Source organism: Erpetoichthys calabaricus, chromosome 1, assembly GCF_900747795.2.
Source record: "Erpetoichthys calabaricus chromosome 1, fErpCal1.3, whole genome shotgun sequence".
In the NCBI taxonomy this organism is placed as follows: Eukaryota; Metazoa; Chordata; class Cladistia; order Polypteriformes; family Polypteridae; genus Erpetoichthys; species Erpetoichthys calabaricus.
Window position 1 is genome coordinate 58262008 of NC_041394.2, and position 17776 is coordinate 58279783.

Here is a 17776-nt window from a genome sequence, read left to right on the forward strand (position 1 = left end):
CTCCCATCCAAGTGTACTACCTGCCCTGAAGTGTATGGTGTATGACTGCTTTGAGAGCCCAGCCCTTCTTCTTCCTGTTCTTCATTCTGATATGAATGGAAAAGCGTGTGAAAAGTCTTTGGGAGACCCCTCAATCCCACTTGTCAGCTGCTCAAAAACTCCATAGAGGACCATGCCCCTTCTCACTCAATACCTGTACGAAAACTAAATAGGGGAACCATCTTAAACATATGTTGAAGTAACAGCATTATCAAAGAAGATGGATAAGGCCATAATAAGTGCTGAATGACATGCAAGGAGAACAGTGACCTTATTCTAACCCAATGGTAGAATTTCCACTTACTGAGAACAAAATCTGTCTATCTTTCTTCAGCTTGTAAGTAATTAATAATTTTATTACAACAAATTCTACACATCTGCGTAGGTGTTTCTCGGAGTACTCTGTTTTCTCCCCCACATCAAAGGCCCAAAAGTTAGGTTAATCAGTTACTCTGAAATAGTCCCATGTGGGAGTGTGTGTATGTGGTCACTTCAGTGGACTGACACCTCTCCATTTGTGGTTGGTTCCTGCTTTTTATCCTATGCTACAAAGATATGTCATGGCACTCCACAAAAGTGAATTGTCATAAACAGGTTTGAGAATGTCATATGTTTTATGTTATATGATTAGATGAATAGCAAACATAAAGAAAACTTACTCTCAATTTCACTAGGTGAACTTTGAAAATGTTTTCAAACTGACTCCCAGTATTTATCTACATTTTGTAACACGTCCTTGATATGTAGAGTTACCATGCCACAGGTAAACATTTTCTCTGGTGAATCATTGACATGAAAGGATTAAATGACTGGATTCCCACTTAGTTACAAGTGTCTACAGTTTTCACAAGTAACAACATTGGGTTTATTTTAGAATATCTAAAATAATACAAAAATTTAAGCTTCTTCTATAGCCAGTATTTGGAATTAAAAAACAAGTCAAAGCACAATGTACAAAAGTGCTTGGTCTTTTTTGGTTTATCTATATGGACTAGTGGTACAAATAATTTGGAATTGTGAAGAACCTTTGAAAATATCTGCTGGAAGCCTCAATCGCATAGAGGTAAGCATTAAAGAAATTTCCTAAAATGCTTGACTGTTAAGCAAAAGATGGCAGGTCCAAGCCTGCTGATATCTCACTGTGTAATCCTAAGAAAGTAACTTAATATCTTCTATAATCCTGATGAAGTAATATAAAAAGGATTGTTTGCATGTAGTATTGATTTACATATTATTTTCACTACAACATTAGGGCTGAAAGCAATGTACATGACAGTGTCTGCATATGTATCTTCTGAAGAAGGTAGTATGTGACAAAGAAAAAAACACAAGCCTACTTTAAAGTAAGCCTTTTTCTTGTGATCATATCTAAGCAAAACCAATAAAGACTTGCATAGACATTTTCTACAAAATCTTTAGAGAAATATTGAAGCATGAATTTCAGCAATGGGACACAAAATTGAATAGTGATTAGTGATTTCATTTCACAGCATTTTGGATCTGATTTGTTTTTTGAGCATTTTGCATAATCCTGCCAGTCCTACCTGGGTTTCCTTTTCAATGCTGTATTTTCATCTCATATCCAAATCAAGATAACAAACAAGATAATTGACAGGTGAAATCTGGCTTGTTTAGTAGGAACACTAAGAACTATTTTTTAATATTTGATTTACCCCATGTACTTTTTAGTGATGGCTGAGGAAAAAAAATGTTACCCCAGGCTACCATTGTTCTCTATTCTTCATAAAAACATGAGATTAACATTTTATCTCGGACATTAAAGGGGGTACATCATTCCCTAAGTTTATTGTATTGGAACTGAACTGTCAAGATACCTCAATTTTAACCTTTTCTACACTGCTACTGAGAGGTTATTTTTGTTCTGGACACCCTCTGGCTCTCTTGGTATGTCAGAGGACCAGGACTTTGTGAAGTGTGGTCTGCCTCACAAGAGGGGCAAAATGGAGGTGGTTGCTGAAGAAAGTAAGCTTTGCTATTCCTTATTTATTCTTCCTACCCCAATAATCATAGTAATAGTAACACAACAATGGGCTTAGTAGCCATAACTCCGGGCAAAAATGTGAAATCTAGTTTAAAGCTATTATGCATAAAAATGTACTACCTGAATTTAAGATTACAAAATGTCAACAAAAGTTCAGAAACAATGTTTTTTTGACCAAACAGTGACTTATGTGAGTTGGAATGTCAAAGGTCTCAATCATTAATTAAAGAGAAAGAAAGTATTTACTCACTTAACAGGTTTAAATGTCAAGATAGTAGCATATTAAAAAAATTATCATCTTTGAGTGGTGAAAGTATGGTTACAGGCCATGTCATGGACTGGCTTGGTTTGTGGCTTGCAGTCAGTCCTGCTGGCTTTGTCTCCAAATTCCCACAACCCTTCCAAAGTAGATTCAGAAATTGAATAGATGCATAAATGGATTTAAAAAAAGTAATTTTGGATACCTGACCATTTTATTTTTTTAGAATAAAATATAACCATAGAAGAAGTTACAATAATACTAGTGTGTAACATTTTCTTGATATTCTGAGAACCTTAAATCCATGCTATCAAACTAATACATACTAGTGTTTCCCATTATTCAATGAGCAACTATGAAATAATAATTGACTGGGGTCAGAAATGTCAGGAGATTTACTATGTTTTTTGACTAAGTGCAAGAAAATATTTTAACTCTGCCTATTTATGCTGCATCTAATTGTTTGTTTGTGCCAGAAACTGGGAGACATTTTATGGATGATGGAGTATTAAAGCGAACAATTTATGATGAACAATTTATTTGCTATTTCTTCACTAGCCTTCTGAAACTGTGCAGTCTGTTTTTTTTTCCAAATTCCTTTTCAGGACAACCTTTATTTAAATTTGAATCATTCAATATTTTCACTGCTTCAGTCCCACGTAACTTGAAATGTCATCATGTTCAGTTTTCTCCCACGCATACTTAAAGTAGCTATAAAACTTGTGTGTTTGTGGATAAACAGTACTTCAAACTATTAGCAGAAGGATTAGGTGGTGACACAACAGCAGTAATCTTTAACTGGCACCCCCATGTTATTATGTTTTAGCAACTGACATCCAGTCCCCTAGAGTGGAGAAAATATCAGTTAAATACATTACAGAAACATATACAAAAACACTGTCCAGTCCAGAGTAGTTATGTTTTGTTTAGGTCTGGTCACTGCAATTTTTTCAAATGAGTTTATCTCTCATTTAATTGAAATAATAAATGTATGAAAATGGAAGAACAAACATTCCAATCAACTCAAAGTATTGAAAATAAGGAATCCCAAAACAGTGGATAACATTGAAGTGCAAGTTGCACTTGTCTGTACTGACTCAGTCTCTCTAGAAAGTCCAAATGTAACCTACCTACTCCAATAAAGGTGATCAGGAATAGACTGACAGCAATCTGAATTAGTTCGCTGGCTTCACCTTTGCTGATTTTCAGTCTAATGATGCTTATGATCTTGCTGTTGTAGTAAGCATTTGGTATACAGAATGGTGCATCATGTCACATCACCAAGTATCTCCACTTTCATTTTCTAGCAAAACACTGGGAAGCAGAGGCCAAAAGCAACCTCTGATAACCACTGCCAAATTCTTAACTTGGAGGAGAGAGTACTGATACCCTGATTGGGAAAGTTTAGACCTGCAAGTCAATTTTATTTCAAATCAAATGGTACTTGTCTCTCTGCTGTACCTAAGCAGCTGTTGTCTACGAGAAACACTTGATTTTTAGTTCAAATAGCTGTTTTAACAAAAAGAGACAATTTGCCAACTGTTTTTAGCTTCTAACTTATTAGTCTGTTGTTCCAGATCATTTACCATATCATTTATTTCAATTGTTCAATTCTGTCACATTAGGGCTGCTGGATGCAACACAGTTCTTAGCTGCCTATATCTGCAGATCATCTGATATCATATCTAAACCAGTCTTCTATGCTCACTAGCTTTTGTGGCTCAGGTATTACACCAAAATTCACTTTTGTTTGTTTTCAACTCTTCTACTGTCTGATTCAACCCTACAATTATCGTATTCAGACTTATCACTGCCATCTAACAGTCAGATTTTGCTGCTGGGGCGGTTTTCTCATATTTCTCATTTCTATCTTCCAAATGATAGATAGATAGATAGATAGATAGATAGATAGATAGATAGATAGATAGATAGATAGATAGATAGATAGATAGATAGATAGATAGATAGATAGATAGATAGATAGATAGATAGATAGATAGATAGATAGATAGATAGATAGATAGATAGATAGATAGATAGATAGATAGATAGATAGATTTTTATTTGTCCCCATACAACTGTCATTCAACCCTTCCTCTGTCCCATTCAACCCCACTGTATATTCATTCTGCACAGTTTACCTGAGTCCAATCTAGAGCTCTCTGCTTATTTGTTTGCTAGGTTTTATACCCATAACCTCAATTCATTCTTGTGAATTGGTCACTTCTTTTTCAATTAACGGGTTTTGGTATATATCTGATCTACACAGTTGGTTATTATGGCAGTTCCTTTCTTCACTCAAAGTCTTCCAAGATTTTTCCCTTAAACTGCTGTTAATCTGCATAATTAGAATCACTCAAATTCCATTGACACACAAATATATTCTTGAATTTTGCTCTTATTTATTTACTAGCTTATTATGTTGCTCTTTCAAATTTCTGAAGTTTTCAGATTTCATATTAATATTAGATCCGTACTTCAATGGTTGTCAGCTGTGTAATTAATTTCCATATATACTGGTGTATAAGTTGGGTCTTGAAAGCCGAAAAATCGGTCATAAAATCAGACCCCAACTTATACGCCTGTTCAAAAATACGACACTTAATTTTCTTGCTCCAATCTCGCACCAGTTTCTCAGATACAAATTTTGTTACAGCAGTGCAGTTTCCAATTTCTTTCACCACTTCAATGACTTTTAATTTAAAACCAGCTTCATATTTTCTTCTGATCATATGCTCCATCGTAGATAAGGGATGCTCTTACGATAAAGGTGTATGAAGGTGTGAGATATAAAAAACACTAAACAGTGCAAATGTCGCTTCAGAATAGTTTGGGTATTACCGTGGGGTCGCGGAGGCACAAATAAAAAGGCAGTGTGCTCTGTGATTACTCTCTCATATGGGCGTTAGCATATCATAATCTCTTGGACCAATAGTGTGAGTTTCCACATTCAACTTATATGACCGACATTATAAAATACCTAAAATTATACGGTAAAATCAAGCCCTGACTTATCTGCGGGAGAACTTAAACACGAGTATATATGGTATAATGAATCTGGATGCAAATTGTCATTATTTTAGAATTCTTTCTCTTTGTTCTCCATGTTCACTTTGCATGCCCCTAAAGTATAAAACTTTCTCCAGTAGTGACTATACATGTATGAACTTACTAATATACAATTAGAATATCACGTTTTAGTTAATCGCTCATCCCTTCCTTATCTTTAGAGTTTTTTTTTTCTCTCTGAACTCCTTCGTCAAAAGAACATAATCTGGTTTTACATTTAGACAATTGAGTAACATTAGGCCAGGACCTGTTTTTCAGCAAGTGTAATAGGACAGGTAACAAAAGTTGATTGCCACAAGTGAAAAGATGTAATAACTCATACACTTACAATCAATAAAGCAATTACACTTAAATAGAAACATTTTTTTTTCTTTTCAATTAGACAGACTAGGGGGCTTTGTGCCCTGCTTGCTTCGCTTGCCAATCCCCCAGCCTGCGCTACACACCAGCTACTTCACGTCTCTGCCACTCGCATATGTGGATTTCACTGTCACTAAACAATAAATCTTTTAATTCTCACAGTTACGCCTCTTCATTGGGAAGAAACACTAATTTTCACACTCCCCCACACTATGCAACTCTACAATTCCACCCGGGGGGGCTAAACGTTAAAATTATACAAAGTTATTGTCCGTCTGTTATACCTGCATTGTTATCACTCTTTAATTTAATATAGTTTTTTATCAGTATGCTGCTGCTGGAGTATGTGAATTTCCCCTATTTCTATCTATCTATCTATCTATCTATCTATCTATCTATCTATCTATCTATCTATCTATCTATCTATCTATCTATCTATCTATCTATCTATCTATCTATCTATCTATCTATCTATCTATCTATCTACTTTTCCCTGATGGCAACACGAATTAGACGACCTACAAGTCTCTGACTTAAAGTTTAAATCTGAACAATATATTCAATCTCTTTTCTTTGTTCCGTTATTTCACAGAGTAATAATTTCCGTTTGTTGGCGCTTTACTATCATTTTTTTGAGACTTTCAAATTTTAGTACTTTCATTATCTCTAACCTGCTCTGCATGTGTATTGCGCCAATGTTTTTGAACCACTTTATGATGTTCTACTTTGTCATCTACTCTTTGTCTTTTATTTCCGGCCCCGGGCGTAGTTAAATCTCTTGGCACAAAGTCTTGTCTCACGGGACTTGACAGTGTCACGTCCCAGGCTAAAAAGTCTCGTCTCATCCCAGGATTTTTTTTTATATAATAAAGAGATATTCAGAAAACAAATGAGCCTCTGTGACTTTCTTCTTTGCTCAGAAATTGAGCTAAACTTCAAAAACAAAAAAAAACATAGGATCTTTTCTCCTTTACTTATAGTGGTTTCATTTCCTGGGGGAGATGTTATTTTAGACTTTGAAGAACGTTGCAGAAGCTAGACAGGCACTCTTTCAACCTCTGGTTATCATCTCATAATTAAACTCTTAGACATGGCAAAATTTTACCACTCAGATTCTATTCTGCTTCCATTCTTATTTAATCCTAATGCTTATTTCATTCATGCTCACCTCATTCTCATTTGTGTCCACATTTTCATTGAAATATTTAATTCATTCTAACAGTGCCACTATTTTAACTGAATATCACATTTTAATGAGGCATACAACCATAAAGGCAGCTGTCTTTCTCGATACTTGTAACAGTCTGGTCTCAACATTGTGGAATGATCTTTGTTGGGCTTATTCCTGTATTTTCACGCTCCACACACCTAGAATGACATGCCATTGGCCATTCAGTTTCTACTTTTGACTCATTCTTCAACCCACACACCTTATGCACAACTTCTGACCTTTCCCAAAAATGTTCCCAGTATTTGTTGTTTCAAATTTCAGACAATAGACGAGTATAAACAGTAACACTCTAGGTATGCAGGAGGCATGGGATCAAAATTTCACAAATTAATTGAGACTGAATGGATTGGCTCCAGCAGACCCCTGTGATCCTGTAGTTAGGATATAGTGGGTTGGATAATGGATGGATGGATGGATGGATGGATAAATGGCCTCATATTCCTAAATCTAATTCATCTTTGAGAATGACTAATGGGAATGGCTGCATGCTGTAAGAGTGTTTTTCATTACTATTGTTCTCTTTAGGACAATCAGTTTTGTAGCAGGGCTACTTGTAGTTAAAACTGCATCTCCCAGCAGTCCCTGCAGGGGCTGTTGGGGTCAAAGGTGGTCAGAGGGGTTTAAAAAGAGGGCAGGTGTCCGAAAGAAAAAAAAAGTGTGTTTTGTTGTTGTATTTTGTGTTCCGTTTACCTGTCAGACTGCCTTCTGTTGATTAAGCCGTAATTAGTTTTGTGTCCTGGATTATATTCGTGGTTGGGGTCTGGATTGTCTTCAGTCTACCTGTGTCCTGAGGATTGATTGTGGATTCATTGACTTCCCCTCAAGAAAAGATAGATAGATAGATAGATAGATAGATAGATAGATAGATAGATAGATAGATAGATAGATAGATAGATAGATAGATAGATAGATAGATAGATAGATAGATAGATAGATAGATAGATAGATAGATAGATAGATAGATAGATAGATAGATAGATAGATAGATAGATACTTTATTAATCCCAAGGGGAAATTCACATACTCCAGCAGCACCTTACTGAAAAATTAAATTAAAGATTGATAATAATGCAGGTAAAAAACAGACAATAACTTTGTATAATGTTAATGTTTACCCCCCCGGGTGGAACTGAAGAGTCGCATAGCTTGGGGGAGGAACGATCTTCTCAGTCTGTCAGTGGAGCAGGACAGTGACTGCAGTCTGTTGCTGAAGCTGCTCCTCTGTCTGGAGATGATACTGTTTAGTGGATGCAGTGGATTTTCTATAATTGATAGGAGCCTGCTGAGCGCCCGTCGCTCTGCCACAGATGTCAAACTGTCCAGCTCCATGTCAACAATACAGCCTGCCTTCCTCACCAGTTTGTCCAAGCGTGAGGCGTCTTTCTTCTTAATGCTGCCTCCCCAGCACACCACCATGTAGAAGAGGGCGCTCACCACAACCGTCTGATAGAACATCTGCAGCATCTTATTGCAGATGTTGAAGAACGCCAGCCTTCTAAGGAAGTATAACCGGCTCTGTCCTTTCTTACACAGAGCATTAGTATTGGCAGTCCGGTCTAATTTATCATCCAGCTGCACTCCCAGGTATTTATAGGTCTGCACCATCTGCACACAGTCACCTCTGATGATCACGGGGTCCATGAGGGGTCTGGGCCTCCTAAAATCCACCACCAGCTCCTTGGTTTTGCTGGTGTTCAGGTGTAGGTGGTTGGAGTCGGTCGCACCATTTAACAAAGTCCTTGATTAGGTCCCTATACTCCTCCTCCTGCCCACTCCTGATGCAGCCCATGATAGCAGTGTCATCAGCTTTTGCACATGGCAGGACTCCGAGTTGTATTGGAAGTCTGATGTATATAGGCTGAACAGGACCGGAGAAAGTACAGTCCCTTGTGGCGCTCCTGTGTTGCTGACCACAATATCAGACGTGCAGTTCCCAAGACGCACATACTGAGGTCTGTCTTTAAGATAGTCCACGATCCATGCCACTGGGTATGAATCTACTCCCATTTCTGTCAGCTTGTCCCTAAGGAGCAGAGGTTGGATTGTGTTGAAGGCACTAGAGAAGTCTAGATACATAATTCTTAAAGCACCACTGCCTCTGTCCAAGTGGGAGAGAGATCGATATAGCATATAGATGATGGCATCCTCCGCTCCCACCTTCTCCTGATATGCAAACTGCAGAGGGTCGAGGGCGTGTTGAACCTGTGGTCTCAGGTGGTGAAGCAGGAGCCCCTCCATGGTCTTCATCACATGTAACATCAGAGTAACAGTCCGGAAGTCATTCAGCTCACTAGGACGTGATACTTTTGGGACTGGGGTGATGCAAGATGTTTTCCAAAGCCTCGGGACTCTCCCCTGTTCCAGGCTCAGGTTGAAGATGCGCTGTAGAGGACCCCCCAGCTCCGATGCACAGACCTTCAGCAGTCGTGGCGATACTCCATCTGGACCCGCTGCTTTGCTGGCACGAAGTCTCCTCAGCTCTCTGCTCACTTGCACTGTTGTAATTATGGGTGGGAATGTCTCTCCTATGCTGGTATCAGCAGAAGGATTTGTGGAGGGTGCAGTACTCCGAGGTGAGAGTGAGAGTGGGTTAGGGTGGTCAAACCTGTTAAAGAAGTTGTTTATTTGGTTTGCTCTCTTCACGTCTCTCTCGATGGTGGTACCCCGCTTCGAGCTGCAGCCAGTGATGCCCACACTTCCTTCATGCTGTTATTCCGCAACTTCTGCTCCAGCTTTCTCCTGTACTGCTCCTTTGCCTCCCTGAGCTGGACTCGGAGTTCCTTCTGCACGCGCTTGAGCTCATGCTGATCACCACCTTTGAAAGCTCTTTTCTTCAGGTTATTGTTTAATCTATTTTGGAATAAGGCTGTAACATAACAAAATGTGGAAAAAGTGATGCACTGTGAATACTTTCCGGATGCACTGTGTATATATATATATATATATATATATATATATATATATATATATATATATATATATACAATATACAATAATATTATTTTCAAGAGTTACTGAGCATTTGGATAAAGAAATGGATCTGTGAGAATGAAGGTGTTTTAATCATTTGTAACCACAGAAGTACAATTTACATCTGATTTAGTTATCATGAACACATCTGACTATATATAGGAGGCAAAAGGCAATTGTCCAATACTATGCATTATTACAAACTAAAGGATGACCCCACAGGTCTCTACAAGAAGAACTGAAAAAGATAGTAAATAGCTTTGGGTGGAGCACATCCTTAAAACCCTCATCCACAGTACAACCAGCTACATCCAAGACACCACTGATTTTCAAAAAAACTGTCTGCTATAGGCCCGCTTACCTGTGGAGCCTTACTGGCCACAATGGATGGTGAGGCACTTTACACAAACATCCCCCATGATGATGGCATATTGGCAAGTGAAACATACCTAAAACAACATGATTTATCCACAGAGTCAGTTATATAAATGATAACATCTACTCTGATACCCAATCTATTCTCATTTGGACAGGACGTCTAATTGCAACAAATGGTGACTTCAATGGGCAATTGGTTCACACCATTTAAAAATATCCTTATGTCATTTAGAAGATGGCCATTCACTTTTAGGGCCATATTTTATTATTTGGGCTGTATTATTAGGGCTGTATATTATTATTTATCATAGGGTGTGTCTGATGATTGAACTTCATGCACAGAGGCACCTATAACATACTGTGAGTAACATGCCCATAGCAAAGTCTTCATAATTTACTTTTTAAGAATTAACTGGCATACCTAATGTGGGGCTGATATACTGGATGGAACTAGAAATGTCAAATTACCATATATATGGGGAATTAGCATTGTTTTGTTAAATCAGAAAATCTATTTCCTCTATCCTATTTTGTCAAATATCAATATTGTTACAGTGAAGACAAGTTCGATCCATTTTTTTTTCCCCACTGCAAACACCTAATCTTAAAAAGGCACTGCCATTTATGCTGCTAGAAATAAATGTCACTTTCAGATCACACTCTGCCAATGATTTCAGGTGAATTGTTCCAGAGGTCTGAAGTAAGAGTATGTAGGATCTGTGCTTCGAATCTCCGTCACTGCCAAAAGAGATCCTACTCTGCTGGGCCCTTGAGCAAGACCCTTAACCTGTAATTGCTCCAAGGGCGCTGTACAATGGCTGACTCTGCACTCTGACCCCAAGGGGTATGCGAAAACTAACAAATTCCTAATACAAGAAATTGTATAAGGTGAAATAAAGAACATATCTATATATATATATATATATACATATATATATATATATATATATATATATATATATATATATATATATATATATATATATATATATTCTCTTACTTTTTCATAAATCTAGAGATATTTTTAACATCAATTATCATCTTTCAGCACAACACCTGTGACCAGCTTCTTCAGCTTTTTATTATTTATATTGTATATGGTAAAAAAAAAAAGTGCCGTGCGAATTGCTAAAATATTTATATGACTTGATTTTGGTAGGAAACAAGGGCCATGCTATATTTTTACAGCATTTTATCCTTCATTGTTTTTTTTTTATTTTTTTCAAAGCTACAAGCCTCAGAATTTATACTAAAACTCTGCCCACATTTTACTTGAAGTCCTACGTCTAAGATTCTAAATTTATTTTCTTGTGTTTCATGTCTTTGGCTGGCTGCCTGGTATAATTCATCAATCTTTTGTTCCCCTTGACAGACTCTCATTTTTCTGGACGCTGATTCCTGATTTATTAGCTTCTTAATCACTTTTGAAGAGGTTTTGATTTACACAGCCCAGACCTTACATTTAAATGGCTATTTTGAGCAATGTTTTACTTTAGCCAGAACAATAGTTTGTCATACAAGGTAATTATAGCATTTCATTTCCACACTTTTTAATTTGCTCTATGCTATATTCAGTCAGTGATCCAGTGGAATAAATTTTGCCTGTAAAATAACAATAAAACAGTAGTATGGCAGCAAACAATATATGAGAAGTTGCAATGCACAAGCATTGTGCATTGTTTGCAGAAAAGGTTGCTTTTTTCTGTGCACACATTTTATACGATTTTTTCCTTGCATTGTTGGTATTTCTTGCCGGTGGCCTGTCTATCGTAATGACTGTGACAAATGTGATATCGGAGACGCTCTACAGTATCTTTAAAATAACATTTTGGTTTTATGTACAGCATTTACATGTTATAGATTTTTCACGTATTTTTATATTACCTACTCAATTACAATATGTTTAAAACTGTATTACGTATTAAATAAAACTCAATGATATACGATATGTATGTTTGTGAGTAGTATATAAACTGTGTTTACATACATAATTTCAACGAATCTTACCTAATAACTAAGAGAATATAAAGGGTTTATGCTGTATAACTGTACGGGGAATATTTATAAACCATGTGGGAGAGTTTATAAGGACTTAAAATATATAAAAATAACCATATAAACATATGGTTTCCACTTTGTGGATTTTCTTATTTCATGGGTGGCTCTGGAACGCAACCCCCGCGATGGAGGAGGGATTACTGTAGTCTGACATTAATACAGTAATATAATGTTATTTAAGATAGCTGGGAATAAATGATTTATAGAAGTACGGGAAATATCAAGTCTATCTTTCGTGTTTTTATGAAAAGGCCATTTAAACAGGAGTTCTTGGGTGGACAGCATTTTCTCCCTGTACTCAGAAAATATTAAAACTTTTAAAGGTTATTATCAAGCTCGATCCAGTAAATCTCAGATGGCCTCTCATAGCAGTTTATTAGCTGCTCTTAAAATTTTTATAAAACATCCCTTCATCATAAACCTCTTCCACATTAATTTAGTCTTTCTACCATTTATATCACAGTTGTCTTACTTAGTGACCACTTTAAACGCACTAATTTCATCTCTGCTCCTTTTCTGTTGATTTGAATTTGTGTCCCTGTGGCCATGACATGAAAATGTCTTTGGGGATCATGTTAGGTGACTAGTGGCTCTGTTGAAGTGCAAGTATCTTGTTATTTGGCAAATTCAGGGTCCTAATCTACACTAGATTCTTCATATTGTTCTGTTAATATCATCTGAAAAATGCACTGAAAGATGTGATGCATCTTAAATATTGAGCATTGTAAAAAAAAAAAACAGCTACAAAACAAGTGTCAAAAAGACCCACAACAAATGTCCTCATTTAAGGCTCTTAATGGTAACTGGCAAGAAAAACATAATAACTGGTGAGCTAATCCACAAAGGCACCGTCTTGTTGTATTGTATCTTCAGGCTTAATACCCTGGAGACCAGAAGGGGATCTCACTGGTAGGTCAGAGGTGGGTCTACAGAAATTCTTCCTGGTCAAGTCCTCCCTTCTGTACGGATTGTCAGCAAACAGTACATTTTTGTGAGGTTTCCTCCCATACTCTGCTCATTTCCTTCAACAGATAATCCTAATGAAATAAAACACCTCTTGTCTAAATCACTTGTGTCACTCATACAGGACTGACTGCAACATGGTTTCATTTGGATAGTCTGTTTAATCCAAGTGTAGGACTTGATAAAGCTGTTTTTTTTTTGATCCAATGACAAATGCAAGCATATTTTTCAAACTGAAGATGTCCTAAATGATGGCAAATGTGCAATCTGCTTTTTGATTACTATGTGTCTCGATATCTACTAGGATGTACAAATAATTGTGCACTTTTTCACAGCCACAAAGTTCAGTTTATATATTGAGTAAATATTCTACATTTCTGTAAACTATATATGACTCACAACTATACAGGTCATTGTGATAACATTTCAACCGTAAACATTTTCTTTCAAAGGAAACTTGACAACACTATTTAACAGTTGTGGAGCTTCATTAATTTTGCATATTAATTCATTAAAAACAAATGCTTAAAAAACTAGCCACACAGCAATGAAGTCTCCAGGTCCACTGAGTCTGCACAGTATTTAATAAATAACACAAATACTCAAAATAAAACCTTTTTTTTTTTCTCTTTTCTCCACTTTGAATGAATATTAGATTAACATGCAACTCTAAATGGGTCTTTTATAAGTGAGTGTGCCCTGCAATAAACCCGTATCCCACCCAGGATTGGTTCCAACTTGCACCTGAAGCTTTCATTCAGTGTCTTGTATGACCCACCCACTCTTCCTCTAGCGCTATCAAACAAACACCCACAAAACCGTGTAAAGTCATTTTAAACTTACCTCAAAAATCCAATGAATGTTTCATGTAAAACGCCCCGTTTGCTCTGCCAATGGAAGCAAAAAATTCTCCCTAGTGAATAAACAAATAAACCTAGTGAAAAATTTATAAGTATATTTTAATGAGTAATTTAAACAGAAATATATTTAACATCAACAATTTACATTTGCAGCCAAAAACACAAAGAGGAACGTGGTAGAGCCTTGTTAAGTCTTGATCCGCTGCCATAACAGATTCCATGAATCCCCCTTCAGCTATTGTTCTTATGTGGTCAGCCTAGACTATTATTTATGCCAGTGTTTGACATGTGCATTTGGGAGAAAAGTAATTATTGTTTCAGTTAAGAACCATTTTTAGCAAAATGTTCCAGAATGATGTCAATAAGCTTCCATTTTCATTCCAGTCTGATGTATTAATCCTATTTGTCATGAATCATGTGTAGCAGAAATATATTTAAGATACTTTAACTGCTTAGGCCTAATGTTGTGCATGCAAAGTTTAATCTATCCTCACTTTGTACCTCTGTTTTAGGCTTTAAATAAATATAAAGACATCTATCTATCTATCTATCTATCTATCTATCTATCTATCTATCTATCTATCTATCTATCTATCTATCTATCTATCTATCTGCCTGCCTGCCTGCCTGCCTGTCTGTCTGTCTGTCTGTCTAAGCATGCATAGATTAAGACTGCTACACATGATAAGCACTGTTTGTACAGAAAAATCAGATATTATATGTGTGACGATGCGGGTTCGCTCCACGCACCCATCTGACTGCTAGGAGCTCTTGAACCCGACACCGTCACATTTGGTGGCAGTGGTGGGATAAGCTGGCAGTGGGGACCGAAGAGCAGAAGACCAATGAGCCAGTGGGATTGGTGCCTGATGAGCTTTTTAATGGACATTTATTTATTCCTGGTTTTACTGTCTTTTAAAAGTTCTTATTCTTAATGTCCTGGTTTTACGAAGGGGGCTTGGATTGGTTTTATTACGAGATTGTTGTTAGTGCTTTTATTTATCGGTTTTAGTGCAGTGATAGGGTGGCCGAGCCGCAGACCTGGGCCGCCAGTTGCACTGGGTTGGTAATGGCATGGAAACTTCCCATGCAACTGGGGCTTTAAGAGGGGAGGTATGTGGTATAGCAGTTCCGCGGCTTCAAAAAGAAAGGCCAGGTTTTAAATCTCTATAGCCGTGTTGTTCTCCATGGGCGCGATTGCACGACCGCGGGGAGTTAATGGGGTAGTTGGAGTGAGTCGCACCTGCACGTGTGGGTGTGATCGTTCTCAATTGCTTCATTGCCTTCCTGCGGTGTGTGATTAAGGAGCTGCACCCACAGAGGCACGGGCGGATGTGTATATACACGGGTCAGCACCAGGAAAGGGGGATGGATAGATCGATCGAGGTGAAAATCAAAGAAAAGGAAAAATAGGTTAAAGAAAGTGAAAGGCAGTCTTAGCAGGAGGATCTGGCAACCTGTAAGGAGGAGACAGCATGAGCTGGGGCCCCGCAAAGGAGCATTTAGTTGTGGCGCTCTAGGTGCTAGTCTACCCCACTGAATGTTTGGGTGAGTGGGGTGAGTAAGGCAGGTGTTCTCCTGAAGAGAGCCGACCTCGGGCGGTCTGGCTGCAATGTCCAGAGGCAGTCAAGACGGAGGACTGCCAAAAGGAGCTCGTTGCTGTTGGGTCTCTGCTGGCTACGCAAGTTATGGGTGAGCCGGGGAGAATGAGAGAAGGAGGCGTGCTAAGATCAAGAAGAGTGAGACTGCATTTTTAACCTCTGATTTTAAAGGATTTATTTATTGTTTTTATCCCCACTTTGCACTGTTTTTATGGAATATTTATTGAAACTATTATGCACTGCACTTTTTGTTTGGACACTGTTTGTTGTTTTGAAATAAAAGCACATTGGCACTTTTGGAAATATCCCCTGGCTTCATTTGAGAGTTGTCCTCATAAGTCAGCTTATCTTAGTGACATTACTGACAGTGTCGGGTTCAGGGCTCCCAAACGCAAGATGGGAGCATGGAGCGGACCCGCATCATCACAATATGAGACATGACTGTTTTCAAATATAAACTTCCAAATGCAATAAAATAAAAGAGAGGTGAAAGTCAAGCCCTATATCTCTTATAGAAGCAAAAACTATAGACAGAGAGCGAGCCCCAGGGAGAAGAGGTTTTACTTCCATGTAAATGGAAATTTGATGATGGGGTCACAAATCTGCTGTTTAGTTAAGTTCAGATTCTGATTCTACAATGTTCAAACACATTGGGCAAAGTTTATTTTAGCAAGGTGTCTATATCTGCAGAAAATCTAAATTAATTTTAACATTGTAAAATTGCAATTTTTGTTGGACAATTATGTTTTTATTTGTATTGTTGAGCTCCTAGTTGTCTATACCTTAGCAAAGACAGAAACATTTTGATCAAGTGGTTTCAGAAATATCCTCCCTGAATGCTAAGACATTTGTGCAAAGATAACTTTGGAAAAAAAAAAAGACATCTCATCTTTAAACAAGTTCCATCTTGTTTGTCTTGTCATGGGCTCCAGGCCTATTGTTTTTGGTCCAGTTTGGTCCAGTTTGGTCCAGTACTCATCTCCGTATTCTTTACAAAACGTTTGACAAATGTCCAAAGATAAATGCAGTAGAAAATGTTAAATTTAACCATGATTCTTTAGTCCAGGAACTAGAGATATTGATTTGCAAGATATTTACACTAGTAGTTTCTGAGATACAGAGTTTATTTAGATTCACGTGTACAGTATGCATACAGAGGCATACACAAGCACACACTCACTTAAAGAAATTTATAAGTGAAGATAGCTGACAGTGTGTGTGCCCTACCAGAGCACATGCCGGATGATGAAGAGAAAGAAATAAACACACAAAAACACACACACACACACACCCCATAGGTGTGCAGGTCAAAGTGGACAGAGGCATTAAGCCATGAACCAATCTGTCTGTGTGACTTATTCACGTTATTCTACACAAAATGTTTAGTTTCAAATTATATATTATTAAAGTTGTACACTTCATTCAATTCCCTGTTAATTCTACTCTACATTTATTTGTGTACATAAAAATTCTAAAAGTTAAAGTAGTTAATTCCATATTGTTTTCTTTAGGGTATTGTATTGCTTGTGAACATTACTTGAATGATAAAAAGAGAAGCTATATGACCTTACAGCTGAGTCTGTTGCAATGGTGTAACATTCGTTTACTGTCCTGTCGGAATTCACCAAAACATTAAGCCTTTGAAGATTTTTTTCCTGAGTCAAGCCAAATGAACACAACTGAAGGGACAGGACCTCGGCAACAGATTAAAAAAACCTGCCTTTGTTATCTTATCAGTGTTGTAACAGAGATTCCTATTCTAATGATGAGCTGTCTTCCTGTGTTTTCAAAACAGTTTATTCAAAGAAGTTAAGTCAGTATTAAAAGTCAAGATAAGTGCTGATTTTTTTTTCTTCTGTAAAGTTGATTGTTTTGCCCTTCACCTCCTATTTTGAAATATGTATGTGCCTTTGGGCTAGCAATAGGCTTCAACATAAAAATAATTTTTCCCTACACTCAACATCTGCTTCATTCAGATTTTTTATA

The 17776-nt window shown here is 37.3% G+C and overlaps 1 protein-coding gene across 1 annotated transcript in view; it reads left to right on the top strand.

Annotated features, from left to right (window-relative positions):
* Positions 1–828: 828 nt before the first annotated feature.
* apom (apolipoprotein M) overlaps positions 829–17776 on the top strand; it is a 41532-nt gene continuing 24584 nt past the window's right edge. The window contains exon 1 of the mRNA XM_028800310.2: positions 829–1102. Coding sequence (XP_028656143.1) covers positions 989–1102 — 114 coding nt within the window. The 5' untranslated portion in view covers positions 829–988. The remainder of the gene's footprint in view (positions 1103–17776) is intronic.